This window comes from Odontesthes bonariensis, chromosome 1 (genome assembly GCF_027942865.1).
Source record: "Odontesthes bonariensis isolate fOdoBon6 chromosome 1, fOdoBon6.hap1, whole genome shotgun sequence".
In the NCBI taxonomy this organism is placed as follows: domain Eukaryota; kingdom Metazoa; phylum Chordata; class Actinopteri; order Atheriniformes; family Atherinopsidae; genus Odontesthes; species Odontesthes bonariensis.
Window position 1 is genome coordinate 14,329,625 of NC_134506.1, and position 21,351 is coordinate 14,350,975.

At 41.5% G+C, this 21,351-nt stretch overlaps 1 protein-coding gene across 2 annotated transcripts; it reads left to right on the top strand.

Annotated features, from left to right (window-relative positions):
- The first annotated feature begins 6 nt into the window (after positions 1 to 6).
- On the top strand, positions 7 to 18,454 carry secisbp2l (SECIS binding protein 2-like). 2 transcript variants are annotated; one of them, XM_075478163.1, is made up of 18 exons: positions 7 to 911; positions 4,903 to 5,093; positions 6,100 to 6,427; positions 6,539 to 6,677; positions 7,231 to 7,454; positions 7,798 to 7,822; positions 7,929 to 8,041; positions 8,710 to 8,820; positions 8,947 to 9,057; positions 10,711 to 10,878; positions 12,178 to 12,319; positions 12,471 to 12,646; positions 12,788 to 12,920; positions 13,033 to 13,195; positions 14,122 to 14,342; positions 14,818 to 14,972; positions 15,190 to 15,409; positions 15,817 to 18,454. In XM_075478163.1, exons 1-18 carry the CDS (start codon positions 891 to 893, stop codon positions 16,461 to 16,463), a joined length of 3,288 nt encoding a protein of 1,095 aa, XP_075334278.1. In that variant the 5' UTR covers positions 7 to 890; the 3' UTR covers positions 16,464 to 18,454. The 2 variants fall into 2 exon arrangements, with proteins under 2 accessions (XP_075334278.1, XP_075334287.1); XM_075478172.1 differs by lacking the exon at positions 7 to 911 and adding an exon at positions 1,690 to 1,997.
- The last annotated feature ends 2,897 nt before the right edge of the window (positions 18,455 to 21,351 follow it).

The following is a 21,351-nucleotide window of genomic DNA, read 5'->3' on the forward strand; positions in this document are numbered from 1 at the left end:
AAGCACTGGTCAAGTTTGAGACTTTGTGCTATCTTGTCATACCCTCTTTTAAACTAAAGGAAAGAAAACAACAAAAAACAACTTTTTTTTTGTTGCAAATGCAAAGTTTAAACATTCAATGACTAATTTTCACATTTAGTCACAACAGATCTGAACAACTGTAATTTACACAGTTTTGAAGATGATGTAAGAAATTGGTATGGGGGTATTTTGTAGTGAAATACATTGATAAAATCTTTACAGGTAAATCTGTGTAACATTTTATTCCTGCAGATGACCCTTTTTAAAAACAAACAAAGAAAAACTGATTTGAGCGGTGCGATCACGTATACTCTAAACAAAATGTTACAGATTTTTTTTTTTTTTAAGTTATTTTGCAGTGATCAGATCTCTGTTATTGAAATTTTTACTTGTATTTTTACATCTATTTCAGAACTAATACAAAAAAAATCAACAGGGGAAGTTAAAGGACTGGTTGTTCTAGGCTGAATGTGGAGTTGGAGTCAAAGAGGGGTTTTTAAGTAGTTAAAAAATAACACAGAGTACTGTCTTCTGTCCTTGATTTGAACATATTTTTTTTTGTATTTATTTCTGTGGATTCGTGACGAACTGTAGTTTGCACTCAGTCCGTACTTTTTGGCCTTCGACGGCTTTCGTTTCAGGTGACTCCCATTTGCTCACCAACAGCAGTTTTTCTCCGCCAGGGCTACTAGCTAGACTGAGGCGAGCACAGCTAGCTGACGCAGCAGCAGTTAACGGTGGGGTCCAGTTAGTGAGTCGCTCTAAGCCTTTAGTATTATTTTTTTTTTACAATGAAGAAACTAAAAGGGCCTTCACCCTGACGTCCACATTGTGGTCAATGACAATCTGCAGCGGCGCTGGTGACTGACATGGACGCTGGTGACATTAAGGTATTTTTATTCTAAAAATTAACTGTTTCTGTTGGAAGCTGCCAATGTTTTAGCCCATGGAAATAAGGCAACGTTAGTTTGAAATGTCGAGGCCGAAAATGGGACTCACTTAACGTGATTAAGAAAGGAGCCACTCTGTAAATACAAATAAAAGCGTTACTTTTTGCTGACTAAAATGATCTACTTGAGTCTTTATCCACACTAACACCCTGATGGGTTTACGTGTTTATCATAAGCGAAAGCTTGATAAGCAGTTATCCCGTTTGGCTAATAAGCTAACATTAAAACGGCAATAACGTATCCAACAGCACGCTATGGGGGGGTTACCCACACCATAGTCATTTTATTTTATTGCAGTTTTTGTGGTTTTTTCATGTTTCAAAACGGTGTAGAAATATTCAGCACTGTATTGAAGTGCGTTTTGTTTAGTGTTGGTAAAACATTAGCTTGGCTAGCTGGCTAAAGCTAACTTAAACTATCTCTGCTGACTTTTTAGGGCGATCGTCATTTAAATCAGTGCCAGTTTAACTGGAGCAGTCGGTGGGTTTTTTTTTTACATTCAGATTTGTGTTTCTATCTTTAGAGCAAGACTTGTCAAAAGGGTTTCGGTCAAGAAGGAATGCATGCATGAATGTTGTTGTCAGGAGAGGCGGAGACGTGTCGTGGACCGTCAGTAGAGGAATGTCTGGTTCTTCTGCATGTATGTCATTCCTCTGCTGCTGTCAGCTATGCAGAAAAGGTGGTTCGTTTGCGGTTGAAGTTCCTATGTTTCCTTTTAAATACCAATGCCTTTAATTGACCTGTTACTTAAAGAGCTGAACGATTGTGTTTTTACCGACTGAGGAGAGGTCACATAAGTCAGATTTCCTGATGGACTGCATTTGGAACTCGTCAAGTGTTGTTCCTCCTGTCATTTTATTCAAATAGCGCTTTTAAAAACTATACATTTATGTATATATATTTTTATAGTAAATGTTGACTAAGGACCTGTAAAACTTGAGATAACATTTTAAAAAGCAGTCTAGAGCTTAAGAGAGAGCAACAGGTCTCACAGATAATTTGGGACTGGACCATTTAAGCACTTAAGTAAGTAATCTACTTTATTTTATATTTAATCCTGCTGTTAAGAGGTAGTCAATGTGACAATGTCATGATAGGCATCAGTTCTGTTTTCATTAATGTGAAAACTCTTAAAAGCTTTGATGCACACAGCCTGCCCTGCGTCAGAATGGAATCAGGTACTTTTCAGTGTTGTGTGTGTGAGAATAAATGCTTGCACAAACGGAGGCCTGTGAGATCAGTAAAACCCAGTCGATTCAGTCGAGTTCTGTCATCCCCAACGGATGCACATCTGGGTCTGACCTCATTGTCTCTTTCACAATCACAGCTATTCTCAATCACCCTCTGACAAGCACACAGATGGTTGAATCGAGAGATGAATCGCCTCACCAGCTCTGTCTTTCTCCACATTTTCCATAAATGGTTGGATTTCTCCACCATTATCTAGAATTCAAGATTCACTCTGAAAGAACATGAGGCATCCATGTTGAGGCTTGATGGATAATTAGCTTATCCTGTGCTGCTGTTCCTGCTTTATCCTCTCAAACTAAATCCTGTAACAACACACTACGCTGTAATATTGTACACGTCCAGACCAGCTACTGCAGTGCTAAACCCTGTAGCTTTATCGGTCTGAGCTTGGAGACTGCTATCACTCTGAGGTTTGTGAGTTTCAGAAATCTCACTTTAGGGCTGTGATTTGGTCCTCTGTACTGAAACGGGCTTTGCAGCCAGAACAGGCTTCATTTATCTGAACTAGAAAGGATGGGATCTTAAGATCACCTCAGGGAAACCACCCAAAAACAGTAGCAGTTGAAGACAATAGCTGTCTGTGTGACATCCACTGGCTATACTGATACTCTATTCATACATACCAACCACCATTTCAGAGAGAGGGGGTGCCTTTGTGTGCTGAACCCTGTCACCTTTTCTCATCGTTTATGGAAAAAAAAACACATTTGAATTAGACAAGTGGCACCATGAAATAAAACAAGGGACACTTGGTGTGAATCATGCTCACTGATAGCAGTGGAAAATCCAGAGGAGGGCAGTTGAATTAGTTGTGAGGTTAAAGATGAAAAATAATTAAGAACGTAAGAAAATTGGGTAAAGGGAGGCATTTTTGTCTGACAAAAATAAGCGTAATTCTTACTTTCAAGGAGTTATTTTGATAGTTTGGTAGTCTAAAGATGAAGTTAATGCATGTATTAAAGCTCTAAAATCCTGATATTGTGTTGTTAGGACTTTAAAGGGAAGCTCTTCTAGGTTTCAAGTGAAGTATAATGTGTGGAACGTGACTCAATTACTTTTTACTTGTAATGAGTATTTTGTAGTGTAAACTAATGGCCTATTTTAATCGCTACTTTAGATAAGCACAGTGCTCAGAGAGCACATCCTCACTTGAATGGACTTGATTTTTGCCTGTTCTCAGCTTTTGAAACAAATTTCCCTAAAATTCAATTCCTTCGTTATCTAACAACAGGCAAACAAACAAAGCTTACCCATTACATAACGTCCTTTACTGAGGTAATCATTCATCAGGTGTGTTGGCTACGTATTAGTTTTTGTTATCGTTCATCTCACCCTCCTCCTTTGGCTCGGTGCCTCGACAGTAAAACTGTCTCATGTGACCCATTGAGATCGAGGTACTCCTGTGTTTTAGTCTAAAACTTCCCCCGCCAATGCCATTTTTGTGTTTTGCCACATCACATTTCTTACAGCCTAGCTGCTCACTTATCAGCGGAGTGTGTTGGCACCATAAATCTGGACACCCTTAAAACCAGAACACCTACAAGTGCATTTTTTTTTCCCTTCTATTTTTCCAGCTAAATGACATCACACGTTGACTCGGTTGCTTTTAATTGAAAGTGAAAAATATCTACATAGAAAATGGGTTTTCTCAGTGCTCCAAAGCTCTGTGTTGTCCACTCTTTCAAATAGAAGTGATGCGGCGGGGTCATCGTTCCGTTGGTGTCTTTATTCCCCAAAACACATTGTAGTGACCGAACGGTGCTGCAGATTTAATTTTTTGTGGAGAAGTCGAATCCTTCTGTTCGTGTGCTCCTTCGAAAAAAGATTCACGTGTGTGTAAAATATTTTGGAGCCTGTGGAAATATGTGACGGCTTTCTATCGTGGCAGATCAGTTACCTTGTTGTTTTATGCATGTTGTGTGAGAGCTCGGAGCTGGTTCAGAACTAAAAACTTTCAGTTTTCAATAACATAAGCAAATGTACGGTATGTGTCTCGTAACGAGGCCGGCTCTAACGTTTGTCCCGTGGCACACTTCAATCATTTGAAGTTATCATTATCATTGCTATTATTATTCTTATAATTTATTATTTTTTTTTTTTAATGCATTATAATTTTCTTCATTTTTCACCTCTGTTTAGGTGATTCAAAATTTCTCTGAGAAACTGGGTCTCAGAATGGTTGGAGCCATTTTTGATATGTCGGGAACTTTGTTTAGAGCCTCTGAGAGTTGTACGTCACGGGAGATATATGCGTTAGCCTACGTCATATTTGAACTAAAAGTGATTAATGTCCTGGTGTTAAGGCACTTATCTCTTTTTATTTTTATTGGTGATTGTACGCACTCAAGCCTGTAAACTCAGTGGATTAGATGAAGAAACAAGTTGTTCTACCATGATTACTTTTAAGCATATTGGAGTTTGGTCAATCTGCTTGTAGACTGAAAAGCACTCCTGTTTCTTATGGACGCTTCGAGATGTGTTTAGTTGTGGGATTGCAATAAAAAAAAATAAAAAAAATGGCAAAGACAAACTGTGAGCGTCATTTTAAACAAGCAGAGAATGTGCTAACTGACAAACAGAAGAGAAAGACCGTTTTTTTTTTTTTTAACAGATGCATGGTGTAATTGCCTGTCTTCGCTCACACTGTGACTGTAATGGCTGCTTATTTGTCTTTGAGCAGGATGTGAAGCTTTCACCTGAAGTGGAACCATTCATCCCACAGAGGAAAGGTCTCGAAGGATCGCTTGTCAGCATGAGTCTCTCTGGTGAGGCCGGTGGAGGAGGAGGAGGCAATGGAGGTGTGGAAACCACACCCATACCCAGCTACCTCATCACCTGCTACCCTTTCGTCCAGGAGAACCAACCCAACAGGTGCAGTCACAGTGAAGGGGACATTTGGCAGTGGATAAAACTCTAAAGGCAGTCGATTTGAACCCTATTTGAATATGATCTAATGGCCCCAGTGGTTCAGATTCATGATGATTATGGATTGTGCCAGTACTATTGCCCTTAAACATTGTCATTCTCTAAAAACATTATGGGTGAACTGCCCAAGAATAACCATTTTTCACCTGGACGATTCCCCACTTCTATTTACAAAGACACTCGATAACTACACTCTCTCAGTTCTAATCCGAGGACGTGATTGTCCCGCATTTTGTTTCACAAAAAACATTGTTATTAGACCCTGTTGACATGAGTCTGAATCATTAGATTGCTCTGCACTGTAAGAGTGCTCACGTATGAATGGAAGCCTCCCCAGTTTTGGAGTTTACTTCGAACCACAACATACTGTATGTTTCCAGTGGCTCTTCCTTTGTTCACAGTGATCTGCTGTATCCTGCACACATCCGCTCCTTTGTTTCCTTCTCCACTATTTGAATGCAAGGAAATGCCCACTATTGTAGGCTGGCTGTGAAAATGTCAAATGGATCCTTATCAGCATTTGTGCATGCTATGTACATACCTCTAACAAACTGTAAACATCAGCGCTGCATCACAGATGTTAACCTCTTTAGAAGGGGTTGACATCTGATTAAAGAATCTCAGACAACGTTGATTGGGAACATTGATTAAAGGAACACTGCTGTATTTTTAGACTGTTTAAAAAAAAAAGAAAAAAAAAAGGAGGAAATGAAGTTGAAAACATTTTGCACAATGCCCTCTTTATTATGTTTTGCATTTCTCACTTAATTTGGGTGCACACTTGGCCTAAAATGGTCTACTTTGAATTAAAATTTAACAGTTGAATACATAAAGCATAAAGTTAACATAACCGTCTGGTTATGTTAACTCATGCTCAATGATTTTTCTATACTTGTTGAAAACATGAAATATTAAAAGCAATCCAACACGTCACCTTTCTTCTTCTCTCCAGGCAACATCCTATGTACAACGGAGGGGAGCTGCGCTGGCAGCAGCCTAACCCCAATCCTGGTGGTCCGTACCTGGCGTACCCCATCTTGTCTTCCCCTCAGCCTCCTGTTTCTAATGACTACGCTTACTACCAGATTATGCCAGCTCCTTGCCCGCCTGTGATGGGCTTTTACCAGCCCTTCCCTGGCACCTATGCTGGTCCAGTGCAAGCCGGAGTGGTCAGTCCTGTATCAGCAGATGTCAGTGAAAGGCCTCTTTCACTTGGGCCAGCTTATGGGATGGCCAGTCAGAGGGGGAGAGGCATGGTCCGATCTAATGTTCTCCCAAAGGTACAGAAAATCAACAGTTCCAGTGGGATTCTGTCACAGCATTGGTATTTGTTATTTGTACTTCGTCATTCTTAATCTGTTTAATAAGGGTGCCCTTTTTTTCTCCTGCAGCAACATTTGGGTGTGTGTCAGCCTCCAAGGGGTCGTCGGCCTCCTACCAGAAGTGTCGCTGTGCAGAAGGAGGTGTGCACCTTAGGACCTGATGGCAGGACTAAGGCTGTCATGTTGGTGGATGCAGCACAGCAGACCGGTAAGAATAATGAAACAATCACCAAAGATTAATTTAAATCACAGCATGCAAGGCTGTATGCAACATTAAAAAAAAAAAACTTGATAGCTGTCACAGTTTTGAAAATCTGAGTTTAACTATGGCAAATGTCAGGGAAGATCTTCAGCCCTGTGACTGAAAAAAGAGGTTTAGCTGAATGCATTCCAGATTTCCTGCAGGTTGATGATACTCGTGCTTAAACTTTGGAAGAACTGGAATGCTGAGATTCCAGTCGGAGAAGTTGACTTTAGTGCAGCTCATTGCGCCACCAATGATATCTCTGTTCTTCGGGGAAGTTGCTGAGCTTGTGCAAGTCCTTTGTTTTCTCTGCTGCGACACTCTTAACATGTTGCATAACAAATGCGACACAGGTAGCATAAGCAAACTTTGTCCCGGTTTGTTATTCAGTGACTCTCCGTAGAACTATTGTTGTTTTCGTAAGAACAAACTTAATGCCATTTTCTTTATGAGAATTATAGCAGTTTTAGAAATACTGTGTGATTTCATGTCTAAGTTTCCATTACCGTGTCCTCAGATTTCCCGGGTGATGCGTCAGGGCGATGTGCTGCTGAGCGGGTAAGTCCGCTGCTGTGGAAAAACCGAACAAAGAGAAGACGGGCTTCCCAGCCGGCCGAAAACTACAACGAGCAGGGCGCCAGTGAGGCAGACATAGACAGTGATAGTGGCTACTGTAGTCCCAAACACAACCAGGCAGCTGGAATGGCACAACGAACAGCAGAAAACGCAGCAGCACCTATGGTACGTTGGGTCGTTACCGCCTGGAAAGGATGCATTCGCAAGAGTTAAAGAAGACAGAGAGTGGCACTTTGAACAGTTGTTGGAATTTTTATTTTCATCTGGGGATCACTCTGTGACAATTATGCATTACACATTTTAGCAGATATGATAGATATAGATAGATTTGAATCACACTCTGAGGATCTTAGTTTGGGTCAGATGAACAACTTGGACATGTGAAAATATACTGCACACTCAGACTGGGGAGGTGTAATCCAGTCGTAGAGTTTTCTCAGCTCTGACATCATTTATTTATTTATTTGTTTCTATTTTAATAGCCTCTTTTCTGTGTGTTCTCCTTTAGGGAGTAGAGACCGGTGTAATGACAGGTAAGATTGATTCAAAATGTCTTCTTTTCAGACCATGTTTTCATTGCCAAATTTTTATGAACCCAGGATTTAACATATTACAAAACTGTGTCTCCTTTACAAATAGGTAACTGGGTAAATGTAGCATCTCAGGCTACAGCAAAATCCTGGGGCGACAGAAATGGACAGTTTCACAGAGCAGATCAGAGGAAGAATCCTGAACAGAGAAACTTTTCACAGGTAAAGTGGATCACTGAGTAAAAGGCAGCTCTGTGTCTACTGAACAACTCTTTAATTAAGTAATGGCAAAGCAAGAGACGCTTAGAGTGTAAAGGCTTTATTTTTTTAAGCATCACTTAATACCTCGAACAACAGAGGAGTATTGATTTACACTTTACAGAAACCCCACTTAAGGTATCTGTACTTTTCACATATGCCTCTCAAGCGGAGACTGATGTGCTTTCATTGCACATTGATGCCATTTTTGAATGTACAGAGGCGGTAGGGGGGGGGTGAGATCTGCTTCTGATACATCTCCAACTTCGCCACTATGTGGAAAGGGCTAATGAATGTTATAGCAGGAGAGAACTGAGTTTTCTTTTCCTCTTATTTGACATCACAAAAAGGTGATTAGCATTTCCAATTAGCTTAAATTAGAGATGCAAATGAACATAATTTTCTGACAGTTTTGAGTAATTATAGACATATGGGTGCAGTTCCAAAATTACCTGATTCATGAGCATCGCATTGTGCTATTTTAGGACCCCTTAATTAGCTTGCAAGCTGCTATACTCTGGCCTCCTTTCCTACCATGTCCCCCTCAGTAGACAGTTTGTGCACAGGGAACGCATGCTAGGGAATAAAAACCTTTTGATTTGTATGTTAATCTCTGTGTGTCTGCCTTCCAGGATTTCCACAGTGGCTATCCAGGACGTTTGCCACCCAACCAGTCAGAACAAAGGACACAGCCAGCAGCTGTCACCAGCAGCAATCTCACTCCCGAGCCCCTCTACTTTGAGGTGAGAAGAGACTTTGTTGTGAATTTCAGTGTAATGCGTTTTCAGCGCCGCACTGTTACAGTCACACTCGTGTATCTCTGAGAGAATTTCGTTGAGCTAAAAAAATGGTTTCCGCACATTTGCTAGGATGAAGATGAGTTCCCAGATCTTGCTGCTGGAGGGTCTGTTCAACGCAACAACAAACCAGAAACTGCTTCCGCTCAGACACAAGCGCAACCTAAACTGCCCAAAAACCTGGTAAGGGAACGTGCTTTATGAACACCTGAAGTAGCGAAATACAAAGCGTCTGCAGCATATTTTCATCCGAGATGATTTGATACTTATCTAGATAAACAATGCAAGTAAATCTGTATCCTATAATTCAACAATACAGATGTTTTTTTTAAGCTATGGATTTGATATTTGTACTTTCATGGTAATAAATGTGGCTAAAGTGCTTTTTTCGCTCAGTCTTATTCCAAATACTCAATCAGAAATGCCCCCGAAAGTAATTTAGTCTTTACTTGAACATAACTGAGTTGTAATCCATGAATTTATTCTTGACTGATGCCACAAAGCTTCTGTGACTGTTTTGCCTTAAGTCAGCAGAAGCTTTAAAGTAGCTTCTTCTACTGACTGTTGCTTTCTGCTGCGGTTTTAACTGTGGGTGTAAATGTCAGCATTCTGAGTTGGTAGATGACCGTAACTTCAGGAACTGCTCGTCCTCAGACGGTACTGAATGCGCTGACAAAAGCCGCTTTCGGACTGTAGGAACCTTTGGCAGTTCTAATAACCTTTTAATCCGCGGGGCCGTTTTCTCCCGTGTTCGGACATACAGGAACTCGGGGCTTTCTCCCTTAGTTCCTATAACTATTTAGCTCCTTCTCCGAGGTCGGGTCTTTTCATAGTTCTATAGAACTAATCTGACGGAGGTGTGTGGTGGTCGGTAGCTACGCCCCATGCCATGCTATCACGGCTGAAATGTCTCCTCATATGACACAGACACAACCGGCGGGTGTTCAATAAGTTAAACTTACACTGGTCTCATTTGTCTGCAGCGCTCTGCTCTCCTTTCTTCCTTCATGAAATAAAAAAGTATTGTCTCCTGACTCTCTCTGTGAGCTTTTCCAGCCTCGATATTAGACGCCTGATGTGATTGTCCATGATTAATATCACCATCATGCAGATCATAAACACAGTGGCCTCCCCGCTCTCCATATTAGCTTCTTGGTGGTGTTTTTTTTTACTCTCATTACTTTTACCGTTTTGTTTTGTGTTTGAATGTAGCGCTAACGGCTAACACGTCACTGAAGCAGACGGCTGCGCGCGGCGCATCAGTCCCTATCAGGTCCCGACTCATGTGCGAATGCAGACTGAAACAGTTCCGCTGGGGAAGGAGAGTTATCAGAACGAAATTCGAGGAGGGTAGTTCTGATAACTACTTTCTTAGAACGGTCTGTCCGAAAGCGGCTATAGAGCACTGAGAAACATGGACCGTTTGTGGTTGTTAACCTGCAGAAGAATCGGGTACTTTATCTCCAGGATTTCACTGAATTTTGCTCCGCTGCATCGTGTCAGTGATGCCACACAACTTCTCCCCACTTTGGGGACATGTCGGAATTGGAAGCTTTTTTTTTTTTTTTTTATTCTCTTAGCAGTTACAGTGTCTTGCTTCCTGCCCTGCTCATCCACTCTGTGTAACCTCACACAACTTTTAGCGACAATAGTCAAGTCACGCATTTTTTATTTTTTTAGAAGATCCTTCCTTCTGAAACGTACCATCCCTTATGGTTATAGGTGGTGCACCGTTGCAGCCTGAATTAAACTGGATTTGGTGGAATCCAGGGGTTAAACGGCTTAATCTTTACATTTCTTCTCAGTCATTGATGTGTGTCTCTTTGTGCATTTCAGCTGGATAACCTACCAGAAAACTCCCCAATCAACATTGTGCAGACGCCCATTCCCATTACTACTTCTGTTCCGAAGAGAGCCAAGAGTCAGAGAAAGAAGGCTCTGGCTGCTGCCTTGGCCACTGCACAGGAGTACTCTGAAATAAGCATGGAACAGAAGAAATTGCAGGTATAGACCAGAGTTCGCGTTAACCGACAATTCTCCGTCATTGACGGATTTTTTCAGCTATGACGGAAAAATTTGAAGGACGTCCGTCATTTTGACGGATTTGACCATTACCATTACCAATAATAAAAAAAAATAACAATAAAACACACAATTGAAATCATAGGCAAGTTATGACATTTTTCTTACTCTACATAAGTTTCATTGCCGTCACCAACTTTCAATCTGAGTCGCAGCTTTGGTGTTCAGTGGGCCGATACATTGTAGCCAGCTGCGCGAGGGTGTTCTGATAGCCGCCCGTCTGTAACTTTGACAGATGATGAATCATAAAAGTAGCCTACCGGTAACCTCACACCCGACCTGGTGGTGGCGAGCTCGTGCATATTTATTAGCGATTGATTAGCTGTCATCACGTTCAGAGGCTCTTGCCGGCTTCTTATCGTTTCATTGGGAGACATGTTTCCCGACTTCAGAGCTTTGGCTGAAGTGGCGCTGGTCATTCCAGTCTCCAGCGTCGCAGCTGAGCGTGGGTTCAGCCTTCAGAATAAAATTAAAACCTCAATGAGAAGTCGTCTGTCGGAGGCAAGGACGCAAAATTTAATGACAATCGCCTCGGCAGCAGTCTCAATTGATGCGTTCGATTACACACAAGCGAGCTCCCTATTCAAATCAATGCGGGCCAGAAGGAAGGTTTGAGCTACAACAGGTCAATTGCAGATTACCACTGCAACCATTCTAATTGGACTGTTCATATTTCACTTCAACTGTTCTAAGTGGACTGTTCGTATTTTCACTACAATTTTCTTCGTTCGACTACGTTATAAAATAACATGTTCATATGCCCAACAGCCGCAATGTTTTTAGCAGCGAAAAAAACGAGTTCACAAGTGACCGAACGTCAATCTCTGAAGAAATGCATAAATAAAAAAAATATTAGATAATACACACGTGTTCTGTGAATTATTTTTTAAAATTAAATAAGTCAATAAAACACGAGTTATTATAAGCATTAGGATATAGCCTGTATATTAGCCTACCATTTAAAAGCCTGTATATTACCATTTAAAATAAAATGACGGATAATAATTGGCAATGACGGAATTTTTACGACCCTGTCCGTCAAAATGACGGACAGTGAAAAAGTCTAGCGCAACCACTGGTATAGACACAACCTTCTAGTCTTCACCACTGCTTGGCTTAAGAGTACCAAACTGATCCTCACTTGCGTTTAACCATTTTGTTGTACGATTTATTTATTTTTGTTTGTTTTTTTGCTCTGCCTTTTCTGTCCTCGCTTGGCAGGAAGCATTCACCAAAGCAGCAGGGAAAAAGAGTAAAACCTCTGTCGAGCTGGATCTAGGAGACATGCTGGCAGCTTTGGAAAAACAACAGCAGGCTATGAAGGCCAGGCAACTCACCAACACCAAGCCACTGTCTTTTACAGGTATGAGTAAACACTAAAGTGCAAAACACATCAACAATCTTGCATCTAAGGTTTGACTTAGAAGAAGATGATTAAACCCAGTATTCTTTTTTTTTTTATTTGAAGTCCTTGCACACAGAGGCGCTCATACTAACTTTGTGTTTCTTTGCAGTTGGAACAACCGCTCCGTTCCACAGCTCGGGCTCCACCAGCATGCCGTCCATGATGAGGGGTCATCAGCAGCCATACGCGGCCGCACACAATGCTCTCGATTCTACTGCGCCCCGTATCAAGAGAGGGAAGGAGAGAGAGATCCCCAAAGTCAAACGGCCAACGGCTCTTAAAAAGGTTGATTGTTTAGAGTTAGAAATGCACAGATGTTGAGAGGGAGACGTTGCAGGGCCACATGACAAAAATTGGTCAAAAGGAAGGAAAGTGTTTGAAGTGCTTTCGTCCCCAACATATTTTTCTTGTTCTGGGTTTCTGTAGATTATTTTGAAGGAACGGGAAGGGAAGAAAGGGAAGCCAAATGTAGAACAAGAGTCTGCGGGCCATGAAGAGCATGGTGATGAGGCTCTGCAGTTCAGTGATGATCTTACCTGCGAGCCTGCCTCCCAGGAAGGTAAATAAAGTTTGCGTATTACCAATAAAAACGTGTCGGTTGGAGCCACTTTCTCTTTTATTTATTTTTTGAAACCTTTTGACTCAGTCTGTAATTAATGTTTGCACCACAGAAAACGGTCTGAGTGTGCCCAGTGATGCATCCCTTTCCCCGGCCAGTCAGAACTCTCCATACAGCATCACCCCAGTGTCCCAGGGTTCGCCTGCCAGCTCTGGTATTGGCAGTCCTATGGCTTCAAATGCCATAACCAAGATCCACAGCAGACGTTTCAGAGAGTGAGTGCTCACTCTTGCCCTACATGGAGGTTTTCTAAGAATCCCTGGCATTGGAATGTTTGAAAAAAATGCACTATGTGGTAACAAAAATTGTGACTGAAGCAGATATTTGTCCCACTCAAACATCACAGGGCATTGGCTCCGAGAAGCATCCTCTGAAAGTTAACGGGTGGTTTTAAGGTTGCAGCTGTACAATAAAGAATTGAAGAGTATGGCACATTGTCCTTTCTCGGCAAAAATGTATGCGAGGCGGCACAAACAGTGCTTTGTCCCTCTGTGCCCTCCGCTGAAGGCCCATTGTCCTAGCCCACCCTTCTCTAACAGATTTTGCATTTAAAGCCTCCAAAAGGCCTCTGTAGCCAAGCTCCTCCTCTTAGCTATGACCTCCAGGACACTTGTTCCTCAGACCATACCACACAAGTGTTCCAAAAGATATTTCAAACCCCAAAGCCGTTGTAAAGGTGCAAGATAATTGATTGGTTCTGCTTTGCTTAGTATGATAGAATAACAACAATAGAATAAGCTTAGCTAACAAGCAGTTAAGGGTTGCCATTTACATTTGTGTGAGATTTGAGTTAGCCGTTTTAAGGACGACAAAGTCTGAAGGTGTGCAGACCTAAACTAGCTATTAGACTACTCCGGTCATTTTTCAGGTTATAAAATATCAAAAAATGGTGATAATGGCATGATTCATTAGACTTACGAAAAAGGAGCAACTTTAAAACATTTGAAAGGACCCAAGCAAACAATGGTTCTCAAAGTTACAACAACAAATTTGGGCAGATTTCTTTGTTTTAGCAACTGAGTATGCAAGTCCTGAACCTTTAACATGTTGCTGCATCCTTTGTCCTAGTTAACATAAATGCCACAAACATCTCAACCTCCTTTATCTTTCCCGTCTCACTTTGGTTTTTGTCCTCCCGCAGGTACTGTAACCAAGTGCTGAGCAAGGAAATCGACGAGAGCGTGACCATGCTGTTGCAGGAGCTGGTTCGCTTCCAGGAGCGGGTCTACCAGAAGGATCCCACCAAGGCCAAATCCAAACGTCGCCTGGTGATGGGTCTCAGAGAGGTCACCAAGCACATGAAGCTGCACAAGATTAAGTGTGTCATTATTTCTCCAAATTGTGAGAAGATCCAGGCCAAAGGTAAATGTTGTGAAACGTTGTGTATTTAATGTTTACATCGAGGGTTACTGGTGATGTTGAGTTTGAAGGAGAATTATCTCCTCTACCTGCAGCTCACCACTGTTCTGTGGAACATCACACCACATATCAGTGATGGCTTGGCTGTCAGACCTGCAACATACTTTGAATTTACTGCAATTTCTGTTTCAACAAACAAAACCTTTTAAAACTCTGCACACCTATTACTCAGTAATATGTTTTTTTCTCAAGGGCAAAAAGTACGACTCAAAAAGACTTTAAATGTTTCTAGTGTGTGTGTGCAAATAAGCAAGAGTTTGCTAACAAGTGCAAAATGGATTTTACAGAAACGGCTTTCTTGCTGCTTTCTGTTGTTGAAGCCATTTTGTATTTTTTTTGTTGGTATTTTCTGTTCCGTTGTTTGTTTACTCTCTCAAATTTACCACTTGTGAGCCATCAAGTGTTTTCTGTTTTGCAGGTGGTTTAGATGAAGCTTTATATAATGTGATCGCCATGGCTCGGGAGCAGGAGATCCCGTTTGTGTTCGCCTTGGGCAGAAAAGCTTTAGGACGCTGCGTAAACAAGCTGGTGCCTGTTAGCGTTGTGGGCATTTTCAACTACTCTGGAGCTGAGGTAAAGCGCTGCTATCCCTCTGAAACCTTTTGATTTTAATCGGTTGTTGTTAAGATTTTATCCACGGAGTCTAGCCATCTTCACACCGGATGATTGAATGAACAAAATGAATATAGACAAATCATCAGAAAGTAAAGCAATAGAGACACAGGATCATCTCTAAGTATCTCTAAGTATCCATTTATTATTAATTTTGTTGACTCTGCTCTTTCTTCAGGAGCTGTTCAACAGATTAGTGTCTCTGACAGAGGAGGCGAGGAAGGCCTACAAGGACATGGTGTCGGCTCTGGAGCAGGAGCAGGCAGAGGAGGCTCTGAAAAACGATAAGAAGGTCCCGCATCACATGGGCCATTCCCGCAACCACTCTGCTGCCTCGGCCATCTCCTTTTGCTCCATCTTCTCCGAGCCAATTTCAGAGGTCAATGAAAAGGAGTATGGTGAGCTCATTTCTTATTTTTGACTCTTTTGAATCGGTTTCATAATTTAGCTTTATTTATAATCACTGAAAGCAAATATTCAAATCCTTCACTTAAAGACAATCAAACGATGTTAAAACCGATGAGTCTTTGTGCCCAGTACAATTTATCATGGCGGATATTTGTTGTGGAGTTTAACTAGTTAAGATGTTTGTTCCCTACTTACTCGCCAAGTTGAGCCAAAATTCTGCAGCCAATATTAAGGTTTATGAGACCAGTAATTTGATGAAAAGATGAGGACACAAACTTCCAGTTGAACGTTTTTTTTAAGATTAATCTTGCGTTTGTCGTTAAGCAAATTTAGATCATTATCACCTGTAATGTTTCAATATCTGTTGCATTTTTTAATTTTTTTTTTGTTTCTCCAGAGACCAATTGGAGGAGTATGATGGAGTCCTCAGATGCCCCGGAGCCCGCAGAGGCTGAGCCAAGTCGCCCTGCTCCTGCCACAGCTGCCCAGAAAGACACTGAGGCCCTGGCAGCCACCACCAACAGTGTCCCGCCTAGCTCCGCTGCTCCACAGCCCAGGACGGGGCCCCTGACGCAGGGTACCAGCGACAGAGACGAGGTCCGAGTCGACGACCGGCTAGAGCTAGCTTCTCAACAGAGTACAGAGACGGGCTCATTGGATGGGAGCTGCAGAGGGCCGCTGAACTCCTCCATCACTTCCACAACTTCAACCCTGGTCCCAGGAATGTTAGAAGAAGCAGAGGAGGAGGAGGAGGAGGAGGAGGACTACACTCCCGAACCTATTTCTGTGGAGGTTCCTACCCTTAGCAGCCGCATTGAATCCTGGGTGTCTAAGACCTTAGAAAACCTGCACCTGGGAAAGAGCCAAGAAAGTACAGAGGAAGAGGAAGAGGAGGAGGAAGAGGAGGAGGAGGAGGAGGAGGAGGAAGAAGAGGAAGAGGACAGGGGGCAGTCTGACCAGGAAGAGGACCTTGAATCAGCAGAAATCACAGAGGCGAGAATGGAGGACAAAGATCAAGTGGAGGCTAAGAAGGCCACCGGCTGAAGTCGCTCCTCCATCTGCTCTTGCATTGGTTCATTCCCGCTGTCCTCTGTCGCTCTCACACACCCATCTTTCTCCTGTGTCTCTAACCCCTGACACCAGGCATTATCTCAGGTATACAACCAACTGACCAACACTCACACACTCTGCAGAGAACCCGACCAGCTCACAGGCACACAGGGTCACCGACCAAACAACACCTAACACAGTTTGAGGGGTTGTAACCAACACATCTTAAATATCACCACAAATAGAAGAGTGGCCTCACATCTTCGGCCCATAACCTGCAACACTTGAATCCAGAGGGAATCTTTTGATTTCCCTCCTCCTCAGCTGAACTCTTTTAGAGAGATTTGTGGGAGCAAGTGATGGGAGCTGCTGCGTGTAGCTCACAGAGGGAGTTTGGGGTCTCCATTCAGAGCTCTGAAGGTTTACAGCTCTGCTAGTATTTGCGTACTTTGCATTTATTTTGCTGTTCATTGGCTTTATCTTTGTAGATATGTTTATTTTGACCTCGCTGCTCCACGTGGGAGGGAGACGTGCGCTCTTCCTAATAACAGCTGGCTTTCACCGCACGTTGTTAAAGTGTCAGGGGTTCTGTCTTTGTACCAAAACCACTCCCACCCATCAGTCTTTCAGTGTTTTTTTTTTTTTTTTTTTTTTTTAATGTCCAAATAACGAGTGTTTCATTCTGTATTTAGATTATTCAAGTGACTTAACTTCTAAGAAGCAAACCAAGCTTTGTGAATATAACCTCGTCTGGGTGGTTCTACTACATCATGTAATGGTTTGTCATATTGATCTTTCCTAGTGTGAATCTGTTTGAGGTTATCCCCTAAATGGAATTGTCTCGAGTTTCAGATGCTGTCTGTGCTTCATAAAGGAAAAAAAAAAAAAAGCTCCTCCTTTTGTTCTCTCCAGTGTTTGTTCCCCAACGGGATGAGAGACGCCCTCTAACTGCATATTTTCAAGGCTCCGAACACCTTTTTTCTATCGTAAACACGCAGATCTTTTTTCCATCCAGAGATAATTTTGGCGAGTGTTTTGGTAAAGAATCGGGCACAGAACTTGGTGGTGAGACTTCCTTCACATAAGAAAGCTCTATGTGTGTCGTTTACAACATTATTAACCAAGATGCTAGAAAAACAAGCAACAAGTTTACTGTTATTCGTGAAGTATGCCCAAAAATACAGTCGTGGTCGTTTATAAGTGACATGAATCACTCTTCTACATTTTGTAAGCAGATTTTTAAAGGCGCGCAGCCGCTCGTGAAGCGAGTTCACCACAGCGGAGAAGCTCCCTTGGCATGCGGAGTCGCCACTGTCGAATAAGTCAACACAAAGTCATGCACATACTTTTGTAAATACAAATGTATAAAAGAGATTTTGATTTTGCATTGTATTAAAAGAAAATGCAATCACCCGGTTCTCGAGGCCATTTGATAGTTTTAACATTTTAAAAGTTGGAATCTAATTTGATAATGGTGTTTGATGTTGAGTCATGGTGAGATTTCAGCCTGTCGATAGTGATGCAGTGAGTTACCGCAGTATGTTGGGCCGTATGCAATGTGACGCCCTGAGGTGGGAGATGTCTGTGTGCTGAATACTTTGAATTTATTGAAAGTATTTCTGATTTGATTTAAGGTACGCTCTGTGTGTGCGTGCGTGTGTGTGTGTGTGTACTTTTTGTTGCTATGACTTCCATCAAAGTGTTTCAAGTATGTTAATTGACAGCAAGTGTGTTTTTGCACTATGTAAATACAGTTCTGTTAAAGGTGTTGCAACTAATGTGAACAACAAAAGAAAAAAAGAACGGTTCAATGAAGTACTTTTTATTTTGAGTGTCTTCCTCGTCTTTATATGGATATTTAAGACCGCCTCCCTCTGACTGTACATCACTAGCGACATTGTTAGAGGCTGTTTCTCATAATCATGTTATCACTCTTAACCTATATGAACTGATGATTAACATCATTAAAATGTTGTTTAAGTAAATCCTTTGGACTGATGCCTCGTCTTTCCTGCAGCATGCACACAAACACTTTACAGTGGAGCAAACGATGTATGTTACATTCAACTAGTTTGATAATAAATTCAGTAAAAAAATAATCATCCATCATCTTCCGCTTCTCCGGGGATCGGGTCGCGGGGGTAGCAGCTTGAGCAGAGAAACCCAGACGTCCCTGTCCCCGGCCACTTCCTCCAGCTCTTCCGGGGGGACCCCGAGGCGTTCCCAGGCCAGCCGAGAAACATAGTCTCTCCAACGTGTCCTGGGTCTCCCCCCGGGCCTCCTCCCAGTGGGACAGGCCCGGAACACCTCACCAAGGAGGCGTCCAGGAGGCATTCTCACCAGATGCAACTTCCAACTTATACGTTTTTTTTTTATTTTTAAATTTTTTTTTTTTATTTATTTAAAAAAAAAAATAATAATAATAATTGAAAAGAAAGCCAAACTCTTTGCTTCCAAACCCTGATATTGTAAGATTGTGCACTGATGGTCTACTAAAACAAGCAGTCTAAATAAGTTGGAGCCTTTTTTCAATGATGTATTTTTTTTTTTGTTGTAACACTCCGCAAATTGCTTAAAAAAAATGAGCCAAAACAATTCTGAAATCATATAAAGTGGGGTAGGCATACTAGGGCCGACGCATCCGTTGTTTTGGAAGATTAATAATTTTGAATTTGATGTCAGTAAAAATGTTTTTAAAGAATGCATGCAATAAGAGCCCGTTTACTACTTTGTTGTAATATCAAATCTTTTATCAACGCTGCTTGCTTTAGTTTTTATACAAGAATGTTTTTTCATTCTAGGGTGACATGTGATTTCTTCTTTTTTCATTGAATGTTTCAACAGTTTTCTGTGGGATTGGACTGCAGCTTCGCTTCCTCAGTCCTCTCCCACATTGTGATATATTGTGGTAAAACGTGTAGAATTTGTTTTAGCTTTGTCTTGCTGAAATAAACAAGACATTCCCTGAAAAAAACATCTGGATGGCAGCATACTTTTTTCCAAAACCTGTATATTTACAGTGAATAAATTCAGCATTAACGGTGCCCTCAGAGATTATTTTTCTACTTCACCTCAGTCCAACTTTAATTAATTCAGGCTCAAAGAAGGCTTCTGTGCCTCTGCCTATCTTGAGAATCTACCTCCCTAAGATGCTTTTTTTTATACCCAATCATGTTACTGACCTGTTGCCACTTAACCTAATTAAGTCCCAACATGTGCTTCCGGACTGGCGGCCTGTCCAGGGTGTACCCCGCCTCTCGCCCATTGACCGCTGGGATAGGCTCCAGCCCCCCCGCGACCCGACCGACGGATTCAGCGGTATAGAAAATGGATGGATGGATGGATGTGCTTCCGGCTGTTTATTGGGAGAATCGTCTACTTTACCCGCCTTTAGCTGCCTGTCCCAAGATTTTTTTCAAACTTGTTGCTGGCATCAAATTTACGATGAACAAACTTTCAATTCAAAATTTACTATGAACATTTACTATGTTTTCAATTATGAGTGAGATATTGGTTTATCTGTTCATCTTTATGTTCTGTTTTTAATCAAATTTTACTCAGAGCTCAGCTGCTCTTTGGAACCATCTTAAATACGATGCAGTGATTTGAAAATTTTTAGCTGTTTTCATTTATATTTTACACATCATCAAAGCATTTTGGAGAAGTTGTAGCAAAAATAATCGAACAAATAATCAAGAACTTGGTCATTAGATTAATGAACTGAGTTGTTGATTGTTGCAGACTTAGATTGCACTTATAATGAATGACCACTAGGAGGAGACAAAGCTCGCCGTGCTTTTTTTCCATAATCATATCCGACTTTTTTACAGGGTACAGTCAACAAGTCATAGTAATGAAGTTTTTTTTGGTCATTTGTTTTAAAGGAAAGTCTGAGTTCATACAACACTTCATACAAGACCACCAGAAGAATGGAGGAACTGTTACATTCTCCTTCTTAAAAGATAATAGTCTTCTTATATTGACTGAAGCTACTTGTTGACCAGCTGTTTCAAATATGAAGCCTGTTATACAATATGCTTTCTTATAGGGGAATACATTTTCAAATCCACGTTTTATATATAGAAACTATGAAGTAAAAATAGATAACTCCAAACAACAAAGTCAAGAAGAGCCACTAGAAATCAGAATTATAATGTGCTCATTACGTCATGTTAATTTTTTTTTAATCATCATCTATTTAAGTCTATGGTTTGCGTTATTATCGCTACTGTATGTCGTGTGTTCCTATGGCAGTGTTTATTTCTGTGTAAAGGTTTGCATATTCGATGTCACTATATTTGTATAAAAAGGCAATAAATACAGTTTAATAAAGGAACGCGATAATCTTTTAATCAGGAATGAATACCATATGTAAAATACTCTCGCTGGCGCCTGGCATATTGCTTTGATCGGAATCACACGGAAATGCAAATGTTTCTCTTAATCCCCTTCCTCTTGTGTGTTCATGCCGGTCATGTGAATAATACATTCACATGGTGCACTATGGGATGTGTATCATTGCGTAGATCGGGTCAGTCTGAGTGATTTCTGCAATGCAACAGATAAAATCCCCTTTTCCTGAAATTAGGTGAAAACATTTCAGGGGGAGTAAGCCAATCTAATAATGTATTCATAATACACTTTAAAAGCATCTCTGAGGTGCAAGTGATGTCGGAGGAGAGGGATGAAGCACTCTGGCACTCTATTGGCTCAGCCTCAGTGTATAACTGTAGGTGCGTATGTGTGTGAGTGTAGAGCATGAGTCACCCTGCCCGCCTGTGATTGGATGGTAGTTTATGGATGAGGGAGGGGTAAGAGTGCCTGAGGGGCCGTCTGTCAATCTCTGCTCTGCTCCATTCACACATTCATCTGCGTGCATCGT

What these genes read in the sequence shown, in the direction of transcription:
- secisbp2l (XM_075478163.1), top strand. Translation starts at nt 891, where the DNA reads ATGGACGCTGGTGACATTAAG. An exon ending in AACAGAGAAACTTTTCACAG is followed by an intron (nt 8,042 to 8,709) that starts GTAAAGTGGATC and finishes TCTGCCTTCCAG; the next exon opens with GATTTCCACAGTGGCTATCC. An exon ending in CACAGCAGACGTTTCAGAGA is followed by an intron (nt 13,196 to 14,121) that starts GTGAGTGCTCAC and finishes GTCCTCCCGCAG; the next exon opens with GTACTGTAACCAAGTGCTGA.